Source organism: Neofelis nebulosa, chromosome 17 (genome assembly GCF_028018385.1).
Source record: "Neofelis nebulosa isolate mNeoNeb1 chromosome 17, mNeoNeb1.pri, whole genome shotgun sequence".
NCBI lineage: Eukaryota > Metazoa > Chordata > Mammalia > Carnivora > Felidae > Neofelis > Neofelis nebulosa.
The window spans coordinates 48855537-48880388 of NC_080798.1; the positions used below are offsets into that span (position 1 = coordinate 48855537).

The window sequence follows — 24852 nt, forward strand, 5'->3', positions numbered from 1 at the left end:
CTTGGCCTTGATTCCTGCCTTTACTCCAGCATTTTTGTTTGTCCTTTGGCCTGTGGGAGGGTGGATGCTCCAGGACTTCTCCTACCTGGCACAGGCCCTGCCCATTTTCCTCTGTGGCCACCTGACCCTCAGAGCCAGTCCTGGGCCAATAATTCGGGCAGGTCAGGTGGCCCTCAGCCTCTGGCTTTCCACAGCTCACGTGCCTCTGACCCACAGGACATTGTGACGGAGAGCAACAAGTTTGACCTGGTGGGCTTCATCCCTTTGTTGCGGGAGAGAATTTATTCCAACAACCAGTACGCCCGGCAGTTCATCATCTCCTGGGTAAGAGCCAGCCTCACGACTTTTTTCTAGCTATAATGAGCCTCTGATTTAGTAAAATCTGTCCTCTGGCACACCCTGGGCAGTTTGTGTGTCTGAGAGAAGCCTCATTATTATGCCTCTAATAGCCAGTGACATCAGGTAATCCAAAATACGTTTATTCAGCTCTTCCCCAAAGCCATGGGGGTCATGTTTGCCCCTGACAAGGATATGGTTCTTTCCTTGTCCCAAGAGATACCCCTATTTCTCTTTGAAGCCAGTGGTGCTACTTCTAGCGGCCACACCTCTTCGAGCCTCCTCTGTCCTTTCCAGTGTCTTCCCTTCTCCCTGTGGCATCAGGATCTCCTTGGAGTTAAATCCCCATCCTGCACGTTTAACCCACTCTCTGCCATGGGGCACCTGGAGGGCCATGAAATGCTGTCTCAGCAGGGCCGCCTTCTCCCCACCGTGTCCCAGAGCACCAGAGACAAGGAGATGAAGGTTCTCAGGCTGGTGTAACTTTCCCTTCCGGTTTCTTCTCCTCGGTCAGATCCTGGTTCTGGAGTCCGTGCCAGACATTAACCTACTGGATTATTTGCCGGAGATCCTGGATGGACTCTTCCAGATTCTGGGCGACAATGGCAAAGAGATTCGGAAAATGTGAGTGGAGACGGGTGCCCCGTGCACACACGCACCTCACATCCAGCAGACAGGCAGCCGCAGGAGATCAAGTTCATTCTTTTCTTCCTGGTTCATGTGCTTCCTGCCTTGAGGAGCAGAGAGCTCATGAATCCCCATGCTCTGGAAAACAGCCATCCGGCAACTGTGAATGTAGTCCCCTTCTCGGTGGCCCACCCAGAGCAGAAGTGGGTGTGGGTAGAGGCGCCTCCAGCCCTGCCTGGCGTATGCTATTTCCCTTCCCCTTCTCTCATTGGTAGGTGTGAGGTGGTCCTTGGAGAATTCTTGAAAGAAATTAAGAAGAATCCCTCCAGTGTTAAGTTTGCTGAGATGGCGAACATCCTGGTGATCCACTGCCAGACCACTGGTGAGTGTGAAGGCCCCATGGCCACTGCCATCTCCTCAGAGTCAGAAAGAGCCCTGGTGGGAGTATGAACCAGCACACCATTGGACCGGGGGCAATAGAGTGGTGGGTCCTTGTGAGAGAGAGATTCGGTTCCTCCATCAACATGGAGGCCCTTTTGCTTGGTCTGACCCTGGAATAAGGTCTGGAGACCCTCTTGCTGGGAAGCTTGACATTTCACTGTGAACTGAAAGGCTTTGAGGTTGGGACTGTGTATCCATGACCTTCTGCTGAGTATCAGACCACTCCAAAGTGTGACCACCTGACACAACAGCCGCTTATGATTGGTCAGGAGTCTGTAAGTCAGCTGGGTGGTTCTGTTCCCCTGGGCCAGGCTTGGCTGCCCTTGATTATGCACCTGCAGTCAGCTGAAGGGTCATCTGAGGCTGGATGGTCTGGGATGACCTCACTCACACCTGGCGGTTGGCTGGCTGTCACCTGAGAAGCAGGGACAGTTGGTCCGTGCGTCTCATCATCCGGCATGCTAGCCCAGATGCGTTCATATGGCATCAGTAAGGTCCCAAGACACATCGTAGAGGGGAGCATGGCTTCTGGAGGCCTGGGCTTCCACCAGCCACACCATCACTTCTGCCATCTTTTGGGGGCCACAGTAGCAAGGCCAGACCGGATTCAAGCAGTGAGGAAATGAACTCACCCCTTGATGAGAGGAGCTACCCAGCCCCTTTTCGGGTGCAGAGGGGTAGAGAACCATGGCTGCTCTTATATGTACCACAAGATTGCTGTTCCTTTCCGACCTGGTACCTGCATGTTCCTTTGGAGGGCGAGAGAGTATCAGTGAGGCTAGAAGCCATGCAACCCCTGGCATCCCCTCCAGTCCCATCTTCCGGGCCTGGTCAGTGGGAGGGAGTGCTCTGGCCTCTCGTGCTGACCCTCCCGGAATCCCCCAATTCCTCTTCCAGATGACCTGATCCAGCTGACAGCCATGTGCTGGATGCGCGAGTTCATCCAGCTGGCTGGCCGGGTGATGCTGCCCTACTCTTCTGGGATCCTGACCGCCGTCTTGCCCTGCCTGGCCTATGATGACCGCAAGAAAAGTATCCTTCATCCTGAAGGAGGAAATGGGAGCAGCCCCTCAGGAGGCTGTCAAGTTGCAGGACCCTGATGTGGGGGATGGAGGCTCCCTTAGGATCCCTCATGCCTCCAGATAGCCCCTGGCACCTGGAGAGCAAGCGGCAGAGTGGGACACGGACTGGGAGCGCTGGGGTAGCAGCAGGGACACAGGGCTAATACCGTTGTCCCCAAACCTCACCTAGTTACTTCCAGCTCTGAAGCAGCTCTCCCAGGTCCCACGGCTCCAAGACCCTCATACTGCCCTGTCTTGGGGTGTGGGGGTAATCCTGGTGGTAGGAAGTCCACCAGGATGTGTCCTGTGAGAAGACAGGAGCATTTCACGGCAACTCCGTTCAGACTGCCCAGTAGTCCCCCTCTGGATAGGACTGATCCCAGTGACCTCGGGTTTAGGGAACACCCCCTGGATGGGGCTACTCCTTACATCAGTGGACTCAGGCATCAAGGAGGTGGCCAACGTGTGTAACCAAAGCCTGATGAAGCTGGTCACCCCTGAGGATGACGAGCCTGATGAGCCGAAGCCAGTGGTGCAGAGGCCGGCAGAGCCCAACCCCGAGGACTCGCTGGCAAAGCAGCAAGGGACAGCCAGTGGTGAGTAGGCCCTACCTCCCGCCCCTCATGCCTCCCAGGCTTGGGGTCCTGCTTCAGCAGCCAGGGCTACTTTCCATATGTTACCTCATCTAACTCTGGTAACAACCCAGTGAGGTGGAAGTTACTCTTCTCCCCATTCTACAGATGGGCACAGGGAAGACCAGTAACACGACCAGGGTCTGGCAGCTACTAGGTGGCAGAATTGGGATTTGAATCCTGGCTGTCTGCCTCCAAAACCCATACTCTTAACTCATACTGCCTCAAAGACCATTTCCTTTTGGAAATCTTTTTCTGGGTTTGGCTATAGGAAATAGGAAGGTTTGGAACATCGCAGAGGACAGACTGCAGGGCTCACGTGAATCTTGGCCGCAGACGCCCGGCCACCTGGAGGCCAGCTGCCTTCCCTGTGCCAGCCGTTCCCTGGGCAGGAGGCTACAAAAGCTGCGGGTACAGTTTATTCAGTCCTTGGGGATTCTACTGCCGAAAGCAGTGTCTTTGGCAAATGAAACGGCTCTCTGCTGCCCTTTCACACTCTTTCAGCATTATTGTCTCATTTATAACATAAAGAAAAGCACTTTTATGTCAGTTAGAGTCTGGAGTTTAACTCTCTAAATGTCATCTAGAGCTCTGTTTTTTTCTTTGGGAGGCCTCTCTCCTCACTGAGAGAGCAATGATCAGCTTCGGGATGACGTTCTCCTTTGCAGAGTCAGCCAGAGAGTAAATTGATGCAGAACCCACTCAAATTTTTAAGACTAACAGACTCAGGTCTGGAACCTGAGTTCCAGGAACCCAAAGAATTTCTGAAACGTTTCTCCTGTTGCCGTTCTCAGGCTTCTCTTGAACATGCGAGCTGTGTGTCAGGCACGTGAGCCCCACGGGTGTCCTGTCCTGGGTTTGGCTGGCAGAGCCAGCAGCGGTCCATGCTGGACCAGCTCGGGTATCAGGTTACAGCTGTGCGGTTGCTTCTGTGAGCCAGAGCAGCAAAACAGCTGGAGGCAGCACAGCCATCAAGTGGAGCATTGGTGGTTCAGTGGTAGAATTCTCGCCTGCCACGCGGGAGGCCCGGGTTCGATTCCCGGCCAATGCAGCAGCTAAAAACTTTTTGGCAGTTCCTTGAGAAAGAAAATTTGGGGGAATAAAGTTATGTGGGCCTCTCAAGGCAGGAGCTTTCTCACTAGGAGAAACTAGAAGAATCTCACGGAAAGATCTGTTTTGTGAAACACTATGTTTTCTGTATATGTATGGTATCATACAGTTCACATAATTCCACAGCTTTCTTTTTTTGCTTGTGTGGTGGCTTCTTCTGGTTTTTGTTTTGTTTCATTTTGTTTTACTTGACGAGTTACAACAGGCAGAAGTTTCGAGTATTTTATACTGGCTTTAAAAGTTAGTGCCTCTTAATCCATTGAGTCAGAAAGTAGAATGATGGTTGCCGAACTGGAGGGGAAAGGGGAATTAGACACCTGGTTTCTTTTCAGGGTAATGGAACTGTTGCAGAATTAAATAGTGGTGATGCTTTACATAACTTTGTGGATTTACAAAAGATGACCCGGTTGTGTGCTTTAAAATGGTGAGCTTTATGTTAGGAAATTTTATGTTATATGCAGGATGTCTCAGTTTTTTAAATAAAGTTAGTACATCTTCCCTCAAAGTGGAGCCCAGCAGCTCCTACCCCACCCTTTCTCCTTACGTGGCAACAAGTCAGGGCCTCCGGGAAAGAACCACTGTATTCTGCAGGTCATGACAGCTGCTAAGAACCTGCCAGCTGGAGCATCGGCAGCTCCACGGTAGAATCCTCGCCTGCCAGAGACCAGTGTGCCATGGCCAGCCAATGCAGTTTATTTTACTTAGGTAAAATAGGTAGTTTTTTCTAAGCGGTCTCAAAACAGCTCCCCACTTAGGAGACGCCATGCTAAACCAAGATACATTCAGGAAGCTTGGCTCTGGATTTTACTACCTCATAAACAGCATTTCAGCAGATGCAGAGCTCAGTTTAGAGTAGTTCCTAGAGATGATCACAGCTCATTTAGAGGCTCCATACCCACTCCTTGCTCAGCTTGTAACTGCCACATTACCAAAGTGCCAGGAGAAGGTCGCGGCGAGCCAGGAGACAGTGATGATTCAGCTGGTCCAGTTGACAGGTTCATCTCAGCCTCCGCCGCTTTTTCCTATTACTATTTTCCTCCACTGTTCCAGCTCCGGTCGCCTGGCCAAAGGCGGGAACCTCCTCCCTGGTCTCCCTCTGTTGGAGGGCAAGGCCCACGAGGAGGTTCATCAGCCGAGCCTTCTATGCGTGAGCATACACGTGCACACGTGCGCGTCCCCCTCACCTCTGACTGCAGGACCCTCATTTGTGCCACACTGTTCCCAGCCCGTTTGCTTGCTTTGGCTCCCCTTTGGCCCTGCCACTTCAGGGGTCCGTGATGCGGCCTCCTTCCCCTGAGTTCCTGCAGTGTTTGACGTGTGCACCCTTTTCCTCTCTGTGATGTTGCCTGATTGTCCCAGGTGTCCTGGCCTAGACTCGGTCAGAACGGCCTGCTGGTGAGTCATGGCTCTGCTGACTTCGTATCTGTTGCCCTTGGAGAAGCCACTTAGCCTTTTTAAGCCCCAAATTCCTTACTTGTTAAATAAGGCTAACGATAATAATACCAAACCTGTAGTGTGGTGGTGAGTTTTAAATGAGAGTTTTGCTTATAAAGCTTTTAGAATATAGCAAAGGCCAGACACTCTCAGAAACAGGTGCTTTAGTGTCAAATTTTTAATGCATGTGTATAACATACCTATGTACTTAGCGAGGTTCTCTGGACAGGGCTTTTCCTCCCTTGTTTTTTGTTGTTGTTGTTTTTGTTTTTTTAATCATCAACATTTTCCAGATAGTAGTGTGCCCCTGGTGGGTCCTAAATGAGGGATCACGGAGGGTTAGGGGGTAGAAGTTCTTGTACCAGGTGAGGGGCAGAATTATAAATAAGGTTTCTAGGAGAGGGCTTGCAACCACTGTTAGTAGATGTGTAATGGAATCCATCCACTTGCAAGGCTTTGATGGGACTGGATATAGCGGCAGCTTCTGTGGACCCTGCAGATGTAGGTAAATCATCTGCCTGCAAGGAGCCCAGGACAGACCCACGGTTGAGTAATCATGTGGCCCTGCATGCGGTCACAGAGGACTGGGGGCTCCAGGCCAAGTCCATGGAGGTCATTTGAGCTGGATCTTTTCCTTCTCCTTAGCTTCCACTCTGCCCCCACCTCACCCCACCCCTTTTTTTACTCTGATTATAAGGCAGGTTATTACTGTGATTTTTACTCTGATTATATTACTCTAGTTACACGCTCCCTGTAGAGATGAGAGGGGGGAAGAGGCATTCCTAGTGGGGGGAGAGTAAGCAGGTGGAATATATCGTCTGCTACATACGTTTGGTGGCATGTGTCAGAAGCCATGAACATTTGAGAGAATTTGTTCTCAAGGAACAAATAGAGATGTAGGTAAGGTTTTCCATTTAAACACCTAACAAATGTTAGCTCCTAACAAGGCTGTGAGGTGAGTACTGGTTACCCCGTTATACAGTGAGGGACTGGAGGCAAAGTCGGTAAGCTGCCCACAGTTGCACAGCTAGTAAGTAGGGGGGTCAGGGCTCAGATTTAGGCCCGAGGGCTCTGAGTCTTTGCTCCTAGCGCCGTTTACACCACAATTCTCTAAAGAGGGAACTAATACAAAAAGGGCAGCCACAGATGTACAGCTTGACTGGAAATGGGAGCATTGGAGAGTAAAACGATGTATCATTTTTACTCATCAACTTGGCAAAAATGTAAAAGATTACTAATATCCCTGTGTGAAGCTTGGGGAGATCGACTGCTTCTCTGTGCCTGAAGTGCATGTGTAGTGGTAGAACCTTACTAAAGAGCAGCTTATCAACGTGGATTAAAATATAGAATTCCTGACCCTTCTACCCAGCAGTACCCCTGTCATGGGATCCTAGAAAAATGCACTTGTGCAGGAAGAAGCGTGGGAGAGATGTAAGAGTGAAAGCTACGAAACAAAGGAAGTTAACTTGAACCCTGTTTCTGATATCGCATCATTTCATCTACAAATGTGCATGTTTCTAAAAGTCAAGAGGGAGGAGGCAGCCAGGGGCGTGGAGTCCTGGCTGCCGTTCCAGGCTGGCCCACCAGCCTTCCCCGTGTGTCCTCCTCCCCTTTGCCAAGATCTGTTCCATCAGGCCCAGCCTGCGCCTGGCCCCACTGAGCTGTGCCCTGTCCCGCACAGGGCCTCTGGGACTAGAGGGGGCAGGCAGCAGCTCAGAGCCTTCCTGTTCAACGTGGAAATCAAGGCCCTCTTTACTTGGGGGTTGAGGGAGGTCCATAGTTCACAGGAATAACACTACACTAAGCTATAGTATAAAGTAAAAAAAAAAAAAGCAAATTGCAGAAAACATACTGTGATTCCATTTATGTTACAAAACAAAAAGAAATACTGAGGAGGGCACCTGTTGGGATGAGCACTGGGTATTGTATGGAAACCAATTTGACAGTAAATTTCATATTAAAAAGCAAAACAAAACAAAAAGAAAGATAGGAATACTTGCCAGACCAGTGAAGTAGTTACCTGCAGAGTGGAGTAAGATTAAAGGTTAGAAAGAGACGTGGGCATGTTCTACTTTGTTTGAAATTTTTAGAATGAGAATATGTTTTACTTGTATAATTTACAAGAAGCCAAGGCTGGCACCATTTGAACAACAATATATAAATAATGATAGTTTTAATTGGTAATCCACAGAATAAAATATGGGCCCATAATGATATATATGGATGGATGGATGGATGGATGGATGGGAAGGGACTGCATTTTCCTATAGAAGAATTCTGGTTAATAAATGTAGAAAAAAAGAGGAAAACAGAAAATCACCATTAGGCAAACTCCACAGTAATTATTATAGATCCATCAATGGATGCCAAAGTCAGTAGGGGAACATTTGAGGAAAAAACTAGGTGTTTGTCTAGTCTCAAGTATCTTCCCCAAGACATTTATTAATTACAAAAAGGAAAATAGTAACTTACTGTAAAGAAACCCAGCAGACACTACCACAGTCAGATGATAAGGTCAACATCATCAGTAACAAGACAGACAGACATCACATACCCCTGATATGATGCACTGAGAAAGTGCGTCACTTTGATGGTGGTCTTCCAAAAATGCGTAACCTCCGCCTAATCATGAGAAAATGCAAGACTAACCAAGGTAGCAACATATTCTGCAAAGTAACTGACCAGGGCTTCAGTGATAGCAAGTTCGTGGAAGATACGGAAAGACTGCGGAACCGTCACAGATTGACAGGGACTAGGGAGACACGACAACTAAATGCAACATGTGGTCCCTGATTCTACCCTGGAACACAGGATGTAAGTGGAAACACCAGTGAAATTCACATTAGGTCTGTAGTTGTGTTAACAGTCTTATGTGAGTGTTCCTTTCCTGGTTTGATAATGTATGATGTTAGGTGCAGCTGGGTAAAGGGTAAACAGAATTCTGTGCTATTTTTACAACCTTTCAGAAAATTAAAATAATCTCAGAATAAATATTCTGTTCAACTTTCTGTCTTTATAGATCTACCTCTTTTGGACATTTCACAAATTGCAGGCTTTTATGACTAGCTTCTTAACGTTGGCATGTTTCCAGTGTTCACCCATGTTGTAGCACATATCAGTATTTTATGCATCTTTGTTGCCGTATAATGGTCCACTGTATGGCTGTAACACACTTATCCATTCATCACTTGATAGACATTTGATTGCTATGAACATGATGTACGGTTTTGGTGTGGACATGAGCGTCCGTTTCTCTAGGGTATATATCTAGGAGCGGGATTGCCGGGTCAGAGGGTAATAGCTCTGTTGAGCCTTTAAGGAATTGCCAGGCTGTTTTCCAAAACACCTGCACCATTTTACATTCCCACCAGCAGGGTCCAAGGGTTTTCTCCACATGCTCACCACCACTCATTATTGTATTTCAGCCGTCCTAGTGGGTGTGAACTGGTACCTCGTCGCAGTTTTGATTTACATTTCCCTGATGGCTAATGATGTTGACTATCCCAGGAGTCATTTTTTTTTTTCAACGTTTTTTATTTATTTTTGGGACAGAGAGAGACAGAGCATGAACGGGGGAGGGGCAGAGAGAGAGGGAGACACAGAATCGGAAACAGGCTCCAGGCTCTGAGCCATCAGCCCAGAGCCCGACGCGGGGCTCGAACCCACGGACCGCGAGATCGTGACCTGGCTAAAGTCGGACGCTTAACCGACTGCACCACCCAGGCGCCCCTCCCAGGAGTAATTTTTAACATCCATTGCCTTCGGGCCAGCGGTCCCTTCTGAGATTTCCCAGATGTGTTCAGGGCTGGTGCCCTTCTTCTTTTGAGATCACTGTGCCTAAACACTTACAAGCACGGATGCTATCCCAGAAGCTTGGGGAGTGGGTGGCATTGGGTCCTTAGGGCTCCTGAGCTATAGTCCTTTTCAAGAGCCAGAGTCAAGATGTGGGGGACTAGAGAGTCTGTGTCCTTATATCAGGCATCTTGTTCATTCGGAAGACTTTGGCGGTCCTCTGGCATGACACCTTGTTCCTCTCACTGTCCCCAGGAGGCCCTGATGGTTCTTGTGACTCCAGCTTCAGTAGCAGCATCAGTGTCTTCACACCAGCCAGGTAAGTGGTTTGTTCCAGCCAGAGGCGTTTGTAGAAAGCAAGTGGCCTGGGTCTTTCCTGGGTGCAGCAAATTGCAGTAAAGACCCGAGGCAAACTCTCCTTAGGGGGCACAGTGGGTGCTTGATGAAGGGATCTGAAGAACACTGAGCAAACCCAAATCCCCCTAGTTCTGATGGACAGGTAGCCTTGTCCCCAAGGGCAAAGATAAGAAGTTGTTGGAGGTCAGTAAACACAGGTTGTAAACGTAGAACCAGTGCATGGTAGCTACAGGGAGACACGCGCAGACACCTTTGCCCAGAACCTTTTTGCCTGTCGGGATAATGTGGGGCTGACAAGACTGACAAGGAGAAGGCTGTTCCAGAGTCCAAGAGAGCATAGGCTATGGGCCGCAGGAGCCGTCCTCTCCCAGGCGCCGGGTCAGCTGTCATAGTGCAGCCTTCCACATGGGGGCAGAGCAGGCCAAGCAGCAAGATCATTGCTTGCAGTTCCCTACATACTGTATGCTGGGTGATGACATCCACTGGAGGGGGAATTATCACGGTTTTGTCCCTTTCCACCTGCCCTGGACTTGCCCCATGTCACTTTGTCTTTGGGTAGAATTAGCACCTGTGGGGCTGCAGTGGATGGCATTCTTCTATAAGGGGTTTCTTCCCTCTCATCCCGACACTGAACCTGGACCCTGGGGAAGGGGTCACTCATGATGAGAAAATATGCACTCAACCCCCAGGAGGCTCTCTTCTCCCCGGACCTTTAGAATCTTTCCTCCTTTTGTATCATTTTTTCACTTACTCTTATTTCTAAGACCCTTTGGGCATTTTCAAAGTATGTGAGTACTGATTATAAACGTGGACTGCTCCTGGGGCCTCTTCTAATCATTTGAGCAAGGCGGTAAACATTCATTCATTCATTCATTCATCCTGTTAGTTGTCACATACTCCAGAGTACCTGCCAGGCTTCAGCCTTACAGGTTCCAAGGTAAAGATGTGACCCCTGAGTGTGGTCCCCAAGCTTGAGGTTCTCTAGTGGGGAAACAGAAGCAGGGCATGATTTCTGTGACAGGGGACTCAGAGGGTGCTGGGGGCGTGCCATGGTGCCCGAGCTGAAGCTCACTGGAATAGTGGCTGACAAGGGTGATCACTCACTGGGTGCTTCCTGGCCCGGCTGTGCCAAATACTTTGTGTCACGTCATTGGATCTCGCTGATGTTTCAATCCCATGGGGTCATTAGTAGTATTAATTCCTTTTAGGGCTGAGGAGGGACCGGAGACCTGGGGGCTGCTGTGTAGAGAAAGAATTAGGAGGGTCGGGCGAGTGCAAACCACCTCGGGGGCCACAGCTTCTTTCCCGTGGGAGGAGATGGAGGCTCAGCCTGAAGAAGTGGCAGAACGTGGAGAAAGTTGGAGAGACTTTTTCTTATCTGTTTTGAAGGATGACTTGACCAGATTTGCTGATGCGTGTGATGGAATGAGAGGAGAGACTGAGGGAAAGAGTAACTTCTAGATTTGGGGCTTCAGCCAACTCAGGATATCCTGACATTTCCCACGCTGGGGTGGAAGGAGGCACAGGTGTGTGAGTGGGCCAGTCATGTGCTGTGTGCCCCAGGGAGGTTAAGGAGGCAGCTTTGGATCCTGGATTCTGGAGCTGGGGGAGAGATCCGGAGGGAAGTGCTGGGAGATGTGTCCTCCAGAGGGACCAGCTCTTGTTCTGAAGGCTATGGGAGCCTGCCTGTAAGTGGCAGTGTCTGGTGCAGACCTGTGACTCGGAAGGCCCTCTGGCAGCTCCAGGGGGGATGAGTGAGGGAGGGGCAAAAGTGGCAGCACAGAAGCCTGTTGCAGACTTGTCACCGTTGTCTAGGCCACAGGGTATTGTCCTGCTCCAGGGGAGTGGCAGTGGGAGGTGGAGAAAGGTCTAGGAGGAAGCAGAGGTCAGACATCACTGACTCACCATGGCGGGCGGGCATGACTCTCGTTGCCTCGCTTGGGAGGCAGGGGCGCCATTTGCTGGAGCGGCTCTAAAGGTTGAGGCTGGGAACTGCCTCATTGGAACCAGATTTTGTTTTAGACTTGTCATTCAGGAGCCCATGCCAGACCCTACCCTTTTAAAATTAAAAAACCAAGAGCAAATCATCTCGTGCTTTCTTTATCCCACAAATGGCTATTTCCTTGTGGCAGCTACCAGTCTGAGTCAGTAGCTGTGCCAGAGAGGGGGGTGACCTTCAGAGTCATGAAACCTGAGCCAGGTGCCTAGGCCCTGGGCCCCCCACTCGTTGGAGATGGCAGCTGAAGACAGTAGGGTAGGGGCAGTCTTCCTCCAGTAGGTGCTGCCAGAGGGGCACTGAGCTCAGACAAGAAGGCAACTTCCAGGATCGCCAAGAAACAAAAACCCACCCTGTGACTGTCCAGACACACTGCCTGCCCTCATCTCTCATGAATCCTCTGTGTAGTGGAGTCTGACTGCCCGGGCACACATCCTGACTCTGTGTCCCTGGGCAAGCAGCTTAACCGCTCCCTGCCTCGGTTTCCTCATCTTTAAACTGGGTGTGATGATAGTGCCTACCTCCTAGGGGTGTGGAGCTTGTATGAATTGAATATGTAAAGAGAACAGAATGGTGCCCATCTCAGAGAAAGCCCTTTACGCATTTTAGCTACAATTATTATTACAAGAACCTCATTATTATCCCCATTTTATGAATGAGGAAACAGGCCCAGAGAGGTAAACTTCTGGTCCACAGTCAACTCAGCCAGGTTGGAATTAGTGGCCAGGTTGGAGTTCAGGCTAGGCCTGTCTGACTTCCAAGCCCACTGGTGTGGCTTTTGTTGGTTGCACTGGGAGAGTCCCAGAAGCCCACCCGACAGGGGAGCCCGGGACAGGTTACTACATGCACAGACTTCCACTCCCATGCCTGGGGCCTTGCCAAGGACTGTGGTGTCATCATTGAGTTTCGGTATAGGTCACTGGCTACATAAAGGCAAACAGAAAGATCTGGAATTCCATGCTTCCCAACTTCTAGCATCTGGAGATTGAAAAAAAAGTTGTAAAGATACTTTATTAAAAAAATGTGGAATTCAGAAACAATTTTTTTATTTACTTTCTTTCTAATTTGATTAGAGATGTAACATATGAGTACCATAAAAAGTTAGACATTACAGGGATGCCTAGGTGGCTCAGTCAGTTAAGCTTCCTATCTTGATTTCCACTCACAGGCTCAGGGTTCATGGGTTCGAGCCCTGTGTTGGGCTCTTTGCTGACAAAGTGAAGGCTGCTTGGGACTGCTCCCCCACCAAAATAAAAATAAACGTTAAAAAAAAAACAACATTAGACATTACAGAAATGAAGTGTTGCCTCCCAGAGAGAACCCCTGGAATTCATCATTATTTATTGGTAGAATCAGAAGTATTGTTTAATAAATCGCTATTTTATTTATTTTTTGTTGTTAAATTTTTTTAATGTTTATTTTTGAGAGAGAGAGAGACAGAGCACAAGCAGGGGAGGGGCAGAGAGAGAGAGGGAGACACAGAATCTGAAGCAGGTTCCAGGCTCTGAGCTGTTAACACAGATCCCGATGCAGGGCTCAAACCCACGAACCACAAGATCACTACCTAGGTCGAAGGTGGAGTCAACTGACTGAGCTCCCTAGGTGTCCCATTAAATCGCTATTTTAATAGCTACAGTAGTGCCATGCACTTGGAAAATGTCATACACATACGTGTAAGACATTAGTTATGAGATGCTTTATGAGAATGTTCAGTGGAAGTGGGGTTTTGCAGACACCTTGAAATAACTCAGAAACCCCCAGGAGCAACTAGTCTAGACTTTTTGGACCCGATGCAGAAATGTATTTTAAACTGTGAGTGAGCTCCCATCTGCTCTCTGGGTAAGGTAACCCAGGGCAGAGGATACTCCATCTCAGACTCAGGAGCTGAGCACACCATGCAGCCTGCCCTCTCTAGGAAGGGCTTGGGTTCCCACAGACTTCTGGCTCCCCGCGGTGCATGTGTGGAGCCCAGCACACAGCAGCCAGCCCTGCCCAGCGGAGCGGCTGAGAGCTGCCTCCACAGCTAGTAGAATCTTTCCCAGGCACTAAGATCAGTGTCCCTGGTGCCCTGGGTGCCCCTGCTTCCCATGAGCCTCACCTCCAGCCAGCCAAGGGAAGTGAGACCCCGGGAGAGTGTCTCCGGCTAAGGGAATAAGTTTTCAACTGATGGCCGCATGGCCTTGGACGGGTTCCATACTGTCTCATCTGTGCATCGCAGGATTGAGTTACTTGAACCATGACGTCCTTTCAGCCATGGTGTTCTTGGTGGGTTGAAGCTGACACCTGCCTCACCAGCAATCTGAAGGTGCCCGTGTCTGGGGAGGTTTGCCATAGCCAACTTTTGCTGTGGGGAAAGTCGGAGAATGTCAGTGCACAGAATGCCGCCAGTTCTTGTGCGCCGGCTCCACGAAATCCTTCATTTTATGGCCTTGACACAGCGCCATCATGGGGAAATGCCACCATGGGCTGGCCCTTGATTTGTCCCTCAGTAGAGACATTGAACTGGCTGGAAGCATCTTGGGACTACAGTGAATCAAGGAGCCCATCTGGCCCAGGGACCATCTAACATGTTGGAGCCCTTATTTGGGCCGCTTGGATTTGGAATGCCCCCCACACAGAGCAGCACCAGGCTTTCCCAGTCTCCTCTCCCGCCCCACGTAGAGACTTTGCCTGTCGTGCTGATAGGAAAATATATTGAACGGTCTCTGCGACCCCTCTCTGTCCCTCCAGTACACAGGGCTGCCAGGTCTGACCGGGCCAGTCCACATAAGGGCTGCCATTCAGCTGCCCCTGCCAGGGGATAGTTGGAAATGGACTCTCCTGAGCCTGGCCCATTAGGAGGCAGTGCCATGTGGTAGAGGAGGCCACTCTAGGCTCGGACTGCTCACATTCAAGTTGTGAGCTCCACCCCTTCCCGATCGGGTAACCTCTGGGCCTGACTTGCAGGGTGGAGTCGGAGCAGCCGGGCTTGGCACTGCCTTCCTCCCACTGGCAGCTTAGGCCACAGCCATTGCTGGCCACTACGGCCCTGACTGCCCCCAGGGGAGTGAAAACAAGGCCTCGCTCCCCGGGGGACCATTTCGGCTAAGAAAGTGGTGCTGGCCTGCAGGCATAGAGTCCCAGCACCCTGGCCCCATGTGGGAGCTGGAATGTCCTGCTGTGAAAAGGGACTCACTGTGGACCGAGGGCTCACCAGGTCAGGACGCAGAGGCAGAATCAGGGCAGTTGCCATTCATTCCTCACAGCCTCCTGAGCTCCCACTCTGTTAAGGCCTTGGGGTGTAGGTAGGCTTCCGGAGCTTCTCCAGCTTCTCAAGGAAACGAGCTATAATAGCATGCTGGAAGGAGCCAGGTAGGAGGACAGGGAAAAGGAGGACTTGGCGATAAGAGAGGAAGTCCTGGTCATCAGCAGGAGGAGAGGGAGTTTCTAGGAAGTTTTCAGAGAAGAAAAGAAAATGCTCAGGAAGCCCTGGGATAGATTGCTAGCCCGACACCGTAGTGCCGTGTTGTCCGTGGCAATAGCCAGGGTCACGGGGCCGCTGGGCACGTGCAGTGTGGCTAGTGTGAACAGAGGTGTGCTGTCAGGGTGAAATGCACGCTGGATTTCAAAGACTTAGAACACCAAAAAGAATATGAAGTATCCTATGAGTGATGTGTATATTGTTTTTTATGTTGGCTTCATGTTGAAATGATATTGTTGGGGTATGTTATATTCATTAAAATATGTCATTAAAATTTTACCTGGTTCTTTTTACTTTTGAGTATAGGACTCAAAAATGTAAAATTCCAGGGGCGCCTGGGTGGCGCAGTCGGTTAAGCGTCCGACTTCATCCAGGTCACGATCTCGCGGTCCGGTCCGTGAGTTCGAGCCCCGCGTCAGGCTCTGGGCTGATGGCTCGGAGCCTGGAGCCTGTTTCCGATTCTGTGTCTCCCTCTCTCTCTGCCCCTCCCCCGTTCATGCTCTGTCTCTCTCTGTCCCAAAAATAAAAAAAAAAAAAAAAAAAAAAAAAAAAGTTGAAAAAAAAAATTTTTTTTTAAAAAATAAAAAAAAATAAAAAAATGTAAAATTCCATGTGTGGCTCACATTACGTTTCTATCAGACAGTGAGAGAGAAAGTGATGAAGAGATTGGGAGCTTGTGTTTGCCACCCTGAACTTGTCTGTCTGTGCCTTAGTTTCCCTGTCTGTCTTAGGCTAGCAAAGAACCTAGGTGTTTAGGTGTTGGCAAAAGACCCCAGAACTTCCAGCCACATGACTCCCGTGGAATTAGTGGCATCCCTGCCCAGAGGCTCAGGACTGCTGGGCTCTGTCATCACATGCCCAGCCCGTCTGGCGACCCGAGGATAGAAGTACCCATTCTCACCCCTAAACGAGCACCGTGGGGAATCATCAAACCATATTAAACAGCAGTTCTGTTTAGCAGTTACAGAACTGAGAATGGGTCCCTTTAGGAATTCACATCAAATGAGCTTCAGAAAGACTGCGGGCAAATTAGGAAAGCACTGGCATCAAGTTCCTGCTGCCAATGAATAATTGAGCAGCCTAGAAATGCCACGCGAGACCGTTTTCTACAGACAGGCAACTGAACTGCCTGACCTAGGTCCTCAGAACCCAGGTCCTTACTGGAGAAATATTCTTTGTTTGCCTGGTGAAAACTCTGTCTGCTCTTAAAGGGTGTTTTCAGGGCTTTCCCCTGGACTCGTTGGATCCATTGGTTTTGTCTTATCAACAGAGGGTTTGGACTGAATGCCCTGAGGATGCTGAACGGCTTTTCATCCCTGAGGTCTGCTGGGGCCCAGCTTGGTGATCTCAAAGAGGTGTTCTCCAGTACAAGCTAGGCCAGTGCTGGGGAGGTGGGTAGGCAGCCAGCAGACTGGCCCTCTTCCACCAACCCCAGCCTTGGAGAGGGAGGGTTGAGGCCACGCGGTGAAACTAGCCTCCACCAGCCACGTGGAGGGGGTGTGCCGCCTGCCCGCTCCTGGCCACCGCACCCAGGAAAGTGCAGCATGTGTGTGGTTCTGACTGCGAAGCCAGAGTGGCGCTGCCGCTCAGCGGAAGGGGCTATAGCAGGCTTCAACTCAGCTCTCCTCCCGGTCTCACCCACAGCACGGACAGGGCCCCAGTCACCCTCCACCTTGACGGGATCGTGCAGGTCCTGAACTGCCACCTCAGCGACATGGCCATCGGGATGATGACCAGGATCGCTGTCCTGAAGTGGCTCTACCACCTCTATATCAAGACTCCCCGGAAGGTGAGTCCCTGGGCCCATCAGCCTGATAGGCCCTTCGAAGCTGGGGCTGCTTCTGGGTCTATCTCAGTTTTCTGGGGCCTCCCCGTGCTTGGTAGGGTTCTGGTCACTGCAGTTCTAGAAAATCCCTGGCAAGCAGAGGAGTGAAAGATGCTTGAGGAGCACTGGGGGTGTGGGGGAGGTCCATGCAGTGCAGTGGGACCCTGTCCACGCTGAGCTCAGTGGTGGAGCCAGGGTGGGGGAAGCTCACGGATTTCCCGGCTTCTCTGCTTTCCAGATGTTCCGGCACACAGACAGCCTCTTCCCCATCCTGCTTCAGACGTTGTCGGATGAATCTGACGAGGTAGGTCACCCCCTTCCTTCTGTCATGGCTGCCTAAGTCATTTGAGTGACAGATGGGATCTGGTAGCTGAGAGGTGCTTGTTTTGTTGTCCTCTTAAATCAGCACCCAAAAAGTCGCTCTCTTCTTACCTGGTAAGGTGCATCGCTTACAGGGAAAGCTGTGTTTAATGCTCTTGACTTTGGGAACAAGGACGTCTTCTTCCAGCCCTTCTGAGGAGCACTGGGTCAGTGTATCAGCGAGGACATTGGCCTCAGGGGGAAACTGGCTCGGCTATAGAAGGGCACGGCGGGTGGGGTGTGGTGGTGGGCAGCTCGGCTGGGTTGGGTCCCCAAAGCAAGATCTGGCCCCGCGTAGCTGCCTGACCACGAGCAAGTGGCTTGTCTGGTTCCTTCTCTGCTCAGTGGGGCAGTAATTCGGAAGATGCTAAGTGCTGGGCCAGGCAATGCTGGCCGCTCTGTGAGTTCTCGTTGTGTTCTGTTCGTTGCAGCCAGCCTCCATTCTGACCTCTGGCTTGAAATTGGCCCTTTAAGATTTGCTTTGTCGGGGTCACCAAGAGCAGAAGGGAGAGGCTAGCCCAGAGAAAGGGAGAGAGAGCTGGGCTCTGCGTCTCTTAGCCCTCTGGGGGGCAGCCCCCGTCCCCACCCCATTCTCGGCAGCATTTCATCCTTTGCTGTCAGGCTAAGGTAGTGCTTTTTCAAGATTCCCCTGCCTCCCAGCCTAGGGGCAGGATTGCTCGTGGGTGTTGCCATTGGCCAGGGTGACATCCCTTCCCTTCACCTATACCAGCTCTAGGCTGCCTGTCCGATGCTGGCAGGCTGTACCTTGACTGGTTCCTCTCCTTCCCTCTTCTGGGCTCTGGGCAGCTGCGGGCCTTAGGCAAAGCTGTGTGCCCCATGAGGCAGTGGGCACGTGAATCCACAAATCTGCCCATTGGGAATATGGGAGTGGACAAGAGCTGGGGGCCAGGGGAGAAGGAGAGCGACATTGCTTACAACCTCCTGTGCGTGAGGCGCCTGAGCCTAGTAGCAGGCTGTGTGGGGCCTAGGATAGTTTTCCTGCAGCCTGAATTTGCTTTCTTGAACCTGAGCTGAAAAGAGATCAGATGGGCTGGTGCCTGCCTCTGCATTTCCAGAAGCTTCCAAAACAGATGGTCTGGGAATCTGCCCTTGACCCCTCCTGCTTGCCTCGTTCACATGCACACGTGCCCTCTCTTTCCCTTTCCTTCAGCACCCACTTCGGCAGGGGGCCCAGGAGGACGTGGCCCGGTTCTGCCTGAGTTGGGGGTGACTAAGGGCACTTGGCACAGCCCTCGTTTCAATACAAAAAGAAAGAGAAGAACTTTCTGATTGGTTCCTTCCCTAGGACTTCGCTGGAAGCAGCTGAGTCTTCAGTCCTTTAAATTGAGTTGTTTAATCCCATCCAGCTCTCTCTGCTTGTGATTGGTTTTTGTGTGCGTATGCGTTTACAGGGAGCCGGCGGAGATGCAGTCCATTAAACAGCTCTGTTCAGGTTGCGGCTGTGGAAACTCGATTTGCTGAAGTGCCAAATGTTGTCAGAGCTTTGGGGCACATCTTGTGGGCCTCTGCTGGGAAAGGATTGCAGCTGCTCTTGGGGACAGTTGTGGGACTGGAGGGGGGCTGTTGTCGTAACAGGAGCCGAGACTCCCTGCCTTCCTCTCTCTAGGGGAGGGAGTTGGGGACCAGGATAATCAGTGGTGAGTCCTGATTCTGCCCTATCCTGGTTCTTCACCAGATCACATTCCTGAGTGTCCCCTGACCAGTCTCTTTGGCAACCTTGAGGGCATACTGTGTCCTTGGCATTGGAAATACAGCCACAGACAACACAAAGTCCCCCTTTTCCTGGAGCTTCCTTTCTAGGATATCTAGAAATCTCTCTGTGGTAGGTTTTCCCAGTATTTCCAAACACAGCCCTGAACTCAAATGGGAGCTCCCTGGGGTGTAAGACCCTGAAAGCCCATTCAGTCAAATCAGACCACAGCCAGACTGGTGGGGAGAGGCGCCTTCCTATTGACGGCTTCACAGAGCCTCCCTCGAACTTAGCCACGTACATCCAGCCCGGGGCCTCAAGGCACAGGTTTGCCCATCATCTTGGGCGATAGGTAGTAAGAGCTTGTATGAAGTCATTGCTGTGCCCGGAACTGTGCTAGACCCTTGCCTTGTAGTATCTGGCGAACCCTCGACAATTCTGTGGGGAAGAACTGGTATTATTTCCATTTTGCAGTTGAGAATACCCAGACTGAAGGATGTAAAACAACTCACACGCAGCTAGGAAGTGATGAGGCCAAACTCAAAACCAGATCTGTTTGACTCCAAAGCCCATTCTCTTAATCGCTTAACCGTCATACCTGTGTTCCACCAAGTGTGGTCCCAGCTACCCACATCAGAACCAGACAGGAGATGGGGAGCTTGTGTGTAGTTGTATTGTCATCCCCATTTCTGGCCACCTTCTCCTGTTCCACAGGTTCTTGAGAAAGTTCTCAATGTGCTGTGGAGAGGGGTGGATATCTGTAAAAGCTTCAGCCTCCAGACCCTTTGTCCCATTGTCTTACTGATTTGTAGAAGCTCTTTGTATATTGGGGACATTCAGTTTGTCATCTGTGTTGCGAATACTTTTCTCTCCCAGTATAATTGTGATAAACTCACATTCTCCTCACCTTCGGTGAGAGCCACTGGCCTCAAGGAACAGAGTGTACCTGGGTGTTACTAATGCAAGAGCTGGGTGCAGGGAGGGGCAGAGTCTCAGAGACCTAGCCCTGCCCCACCACCATGTTCCATAGTCCCATTGGCCTGTGGCCTTGCTGGGTGTCTCACCTGCCATTGCTTCTCAGTTCTACTCCCACGCTAACTTGGTAGTCCATGCCCTTCCGGCATCCTCACTTGTGTCTGCTTTTCCATTACTCAGGATAAGTGGCTGTTTCCTCAATACCAGTGCAAGTGCCTGGTCCTTGCACCCTTTGTCTGAAGATCCCTTTGGTCAGAAGGAACTTGCAGGTGTCAAATTAATATTCTTGGCACCAGAGTAGCAATCCCCCCATTAGCTAGAGATCGAATTACATGTTTTTAAGTGAAAATGCGACCCTGATTTCAGCAGTGTGGAATGTAGGGTGCATGCCCTTCAGAGAGCCCTGCTGGACGCCATTAGGGAGGTGGGCATGCTTCTTCTGCCCAGAAGATGCCAGTTGTCGGCTGCCTCCTAAGCCTGCAGCTGCCTGAGTGAGCTCCACCCATGAGTACCAGAGGACAATAGCTCCTCCTCTCAATGTCCCTGAAGGTGTGGCTGGTCCAGGAGGGGCCTCAGGACCACCCTGATTCCCCATCCCAGCCCCAAGCACACTACTTCCCAGCCTGCGTTCAGAATCCTCAGGGTGTAATGGGTATGTGTTATACATCTGTCCAAACCCTTAGAATAGACAGCACCAGGAGCAAGTCCTAAGGTAAGCTATGGACTTTGAGTGACATTGATGTGTTGACGCAGGTTCACGGATTATAATAAATGTACCGCTGTGGTGGGGAATGTCCATTTGGTGGAGGTTGTGTTGGGGCGAGGGCAGGGGTATGTGGGAAATCTCTGTACCTTCTGCTCGATATTACCATGGACCTAGAACTTTGTAAAAAATAAAATCTACTTAGAACAAAAACACACAGCTTTAAAAAAGAAATCTCAGTCTTAGAAGAGAGGAAGGGTGGGTGGTAGTACCCCTGAGAGAACATAGCACCCCAGACAACTGGCCGCCAGACCTGAGCTTGGCTTCTGGCTCTCGCCCTCTTCACCAGGGACCTTAGAGTCTCTGGCCTGCAAAATGGGGCACATGATGTCCACACTTGCCTTGTAGAGTGTTGTTGAAAGAGACAGCGTAAAGCTCCCGACCAGATCCTGGCCCGTCGTAACTCCGTTTGTCATTACAAGTGCTTTAGCCAGAAATTATCATTTCACTGCCTTGAACTCTCCCACCCAGAAGCAGGGTTTTTCCCCGTTTCCATAAGTCATTTTGCAAAGCCTCCGGGCCTTTTTTGTAGGGCTTCTTCATTAAGAAGTTTATTTGCAGTGTTTTAAGTTTCGTTGTGATAAATTGAGTGGCATCCCTTTCCGGTAACATTTTCCCCCCAGGTGATATGCAGCCTGCACTGGCTTAGGGGTCAGGCGGTCCAAGAGTGTGGCCCTGGCTCACCACTTCATAGCTGGTTAACACTGAGCTTGAGCAGATGACCTGGCCTCCCTGAACCCCAGTTTGCTTATCTGAAAACCGAGAATAATTGTAGAAGCACCCTTCCAGGTTTGGATTCCCAGGATGAAATGAGGTCATGGGTGTAGAATACCCAACACATGTGAACACGTGGTAAATTTTAGCTCCTGATGCTGGTAATCATTTCTGTAAAAAAATGGTAAAGATACAGGTGGAAATAGGGAAGATAGGCTCTGTTTTTTCCCCATATCCTTCCTGCCCCCGCTTCGGCAGCAAAAGCCAGAACAGAAGCTGGGTTCTGTCCTCTGTTTCCCTGCCTGTCTTTAGGACCACACAGGCCCTGTGCAGATGGCCAAGTGAGTGGGCCTCACTGGGGGCTCTGGGGCTCGATGTTCGTCTTGAGGTCATAGAAAAACCAAGGGGAAGGCAATGGGCAGCGACACCGATGCCCCTTTCTATACCTTCTCCCTTTCCCACCCCCCTCCCTCAGCAACCCCTGCACCCCTGAGGTGGAGCTGTCTGCCCAAGTCAGTGGGCTGTGTTCCCAGCATCACAGGTAGAAGGGAGGAGCTGGCTGCCTGGCTCCAGGGAAGAGAGGAGAAGTGGCGTCATCGGCAGAGGCCCTGCCTCGGGACTTCCGGCTGCCACAGCCTCTTTCGGAAGCAGGCCTCAGAGTCCATGGAGATTCAGAAGGGCACACCCCACTGGGGCCTCTGGAGGCACCTTCCCTGGAGTCTTCCCACCTCTTGGAGCTGAGGTGTCCTTAACACTTAAGAGCAGAGGTTATCAACCCAGGAGAGATACCCCCGTCTGCTCCCCTAGGCTCAGAGTAACTATGAAGAGAAATTGCTGAGGGGAGTTTATGGCTCGTGTGATGTGGCTGACATAAAAACAGAAAAAAAAGGATGAGAATCACCTTTCTCAAAAACTTGGAAGGTAGGACTGTGAGGATGTTGTTCCTGGCAATGGCAGTTTCTTGCTCAGGAGCCCATTCACCTCGTGAGGCATGTGGCCATGTCTTAGGAGGCTGGGGTAGCAGGGATGGTTATAAGGATTGATTTGGGGACATCTCACAAACGTACACACGAGAGCTGTGATGTACTGCGGTCCAGGGCTGCTAGGGCATTCCCTGTCCTTAACCCCACAGCACATCTCAGGAGTGTCCACACCCATGGGGCACGGAGCCCTGGGGCTGCTCTAGGCTTTGCTGCGTCCTGAGGGGATGGGGGCCATCAGCTTTTCTGTTTGGGTCAATCCACCACATGTCCAAGTGTTCATTGCCTCACCAGCCGCAGGCTCACTGGGGAACAGACACGCCGGCTTTGAGGGATGATTAGCCTTAGGGGAGATGGGAGAGGATTTCATTTGTTTGCATGGTCCAGGTCCCAGGAGAAATGGAGCAGGAGAACTGAAGAGGTTCTCAGGTCTCAAAGGAGAGAGCTCACTGGGGCTGAGCTAAGTTGCCCGATAGGGAGACAGGTCACGGCTCGCATGAGAGCTGAGTGGGTAGCTCTGGGGTTGTCCTGCAGCAAGGCCGCGGGTGCCACCACTCCTGACTGTCATGGAGCCCTGTCCCCGGAGCAGAGTAGAGTGAGGCTGCCCTTGGCCTCCTCTGTCCCAGGGGCAGTGGCCCTGTCATCCCATCCTGTCCCTTCTGCATCCCTCATCCCATGTGGTCCCTGTAAATGCTTCCTCAGCCTTTTCTTTCCCAGGGACTCTTGTCACTTTGGTCTGGTGGGTTGGCCAGCTGGGCCCAAGGGCTCATTTCCACTTTAAAGGGATTTAGTTAGTGACAACAGGGCCTTCCATGTCAGGGTCTCACCCAGACGGAGGCCCCAGACTGAGAGCATCCCCATGGGTTCCTCTTCTTACAGTCCCAAGCGACCAGGGCTGTGTTCTTCTGTCCCGACGCAAGGGTGCTGCTAGTAAAATTGGCCATCTGTGTGTCTGCCACAGAAATGGGGACCTCTGCTTCATTGGAGCCCCTTCATCTGAGGGCAGCTCAGAGAGTGATGACAGCCCATCCAGTACCCCCTGCCACTGGCTGCCTTCAGAATCCACAGTGGGTGCTGGGCTCAGACCCCTCCCACATCTGTGGGAGGAGACTGGGAGCAGGAGAGGGCAGAAGGCTGAGTTCATGGGTCATATGAGCTGTTCAGAGTACATTGTTTCTCTTCTCCTGACAAGTTTGCCTGGCGCTCTTGGAGTTGTTTTCATTATCCCAGTTTTGACTTAAGAGGACCTCCAAGGGCAAGGAAGATAACTTCTCCAAGGTCATACCACCAGCAGCCAGACGTTGGGTCCATCTGATTCTGGAACATCCAAAAGCACATAAGGGCTGACCTCACTGCAGGATAGGGGTCCTCCCAGGATGGAGGCACTGCTTCATTGAGGCCGGCCCCCCTCCCCTCATCAGTTCTGAGTGCACCTTCTCTCTGAGCACTCAGAGACCTGACCTCCCCGTTGGGCCACTCGCCCTCCCAGGGCATATGCAGAAGGAGTGGGGCTGGTAGCCGGCAGAGAGCAGTGTAGGAAGGGGCCCGGGGAGCAATAAGAGGGCGGCCTCTGCCCCACGCTGCCCTGTTCTCTGTGGGACCTGGCAAGTCCACGACACCCCTTCACCTCCTGTTTTCTGCCATCAGACACAGTTGGCCTGTTCTGTGTTCGTCCCATCCAGCTCTGATGCTGTGTGGTCCTGACCCTGCTCCCTGGAATACTAAAATGGCCTGCTCAGAGTAGACCGTCTTCCATAAGAATGGGGTTTGTTCCTCTTCCTGAGATCCCTGCCTCAGTGTTTGTTTCAGCCCAGTTCTCATTCCATCCACTCTCCAAAACAAACAAAAACAACTCCTTCACCCCCTTCCTCTGTCCCCAAGATTCCTTTACAGTCAGGTCACGCCATCAGGTCAGACACCAGCCAGGAAAACGAGGGGCACAATGTTGGGGGCCCAGAACTCTTGCCGAGAGTCCCCCACACACACCCGGGGAGGTCAGCTGGGGCCCTTGCCTGCTGTAGCTCCCCTGGAGGCCATGCCGAGGACACAGGCACTGGTCCACATGGCTATCCCTGCGGCTGATGCTGCAGCCTCCTTTGGGGGCTCCGGAGAGTGAAAGGAGGGAGGGCCAAGCAGGGAGAAGGCAGCAGGGGAAGAGCGCTGGATTCCACTCACAGTCTCCAGGGACAGCCAACCAGGACCCACCGCCCACACGAGGCACCAGTGGTCAACACCAGAAGTCCTGGGAGGATCTGGTCTTCGGATAGGTGTCCTGGCA

General features: G+C 51.3%; 1 protein-coding gene and 1 non-coding gene across 3 annotated transcripts in view; both read left to right on the forward strand.

The window, feature by feature from the left end:
• The window catches only part of VAC14 (VAC14 component of PIKFYVE complex), a 102960-nt gene that overhangs the window by 14912 nt on the left and 63196 nt on the right, over positions 1–24852 (forward strand). For both annotated transcript variants that reach the window (XM_058708543.1, XM_058708545.1), the window contains exons 5-12: positions 217–324; positions 851–960; positions 1239–1345; positions 2302–2436; positions 2909–3061; positions 9689–9752; positions 16891–17035; positions 17310–17375. In XM_058708543.1, the coding sequence (XP_058564526.1) occupies positions 217–324; positions 851–960; positions 1239–1345; positions 2302–2436; positions 2909–3061; positions 9689–9752; positions 16891–17035; positions 17310–17375 (888 nt within the window). The remainder of the gene's footprint in view (positions 1–216; positions 325–850; positions 961–1238; positions 1346–2301; positions 2437–2908; positions 3062–9688; positions 9753–16890; positions 17036–17309; positions 17376–24852) is intronic.
• TRNAG-GCC (transfer RNA glycine (anticodon GCC)) lies at positions 4078–4148 on the forward strand. The gene has a single exon. It is a non-coding gene; the product is annotated as a tRNA-Gly (tRNA).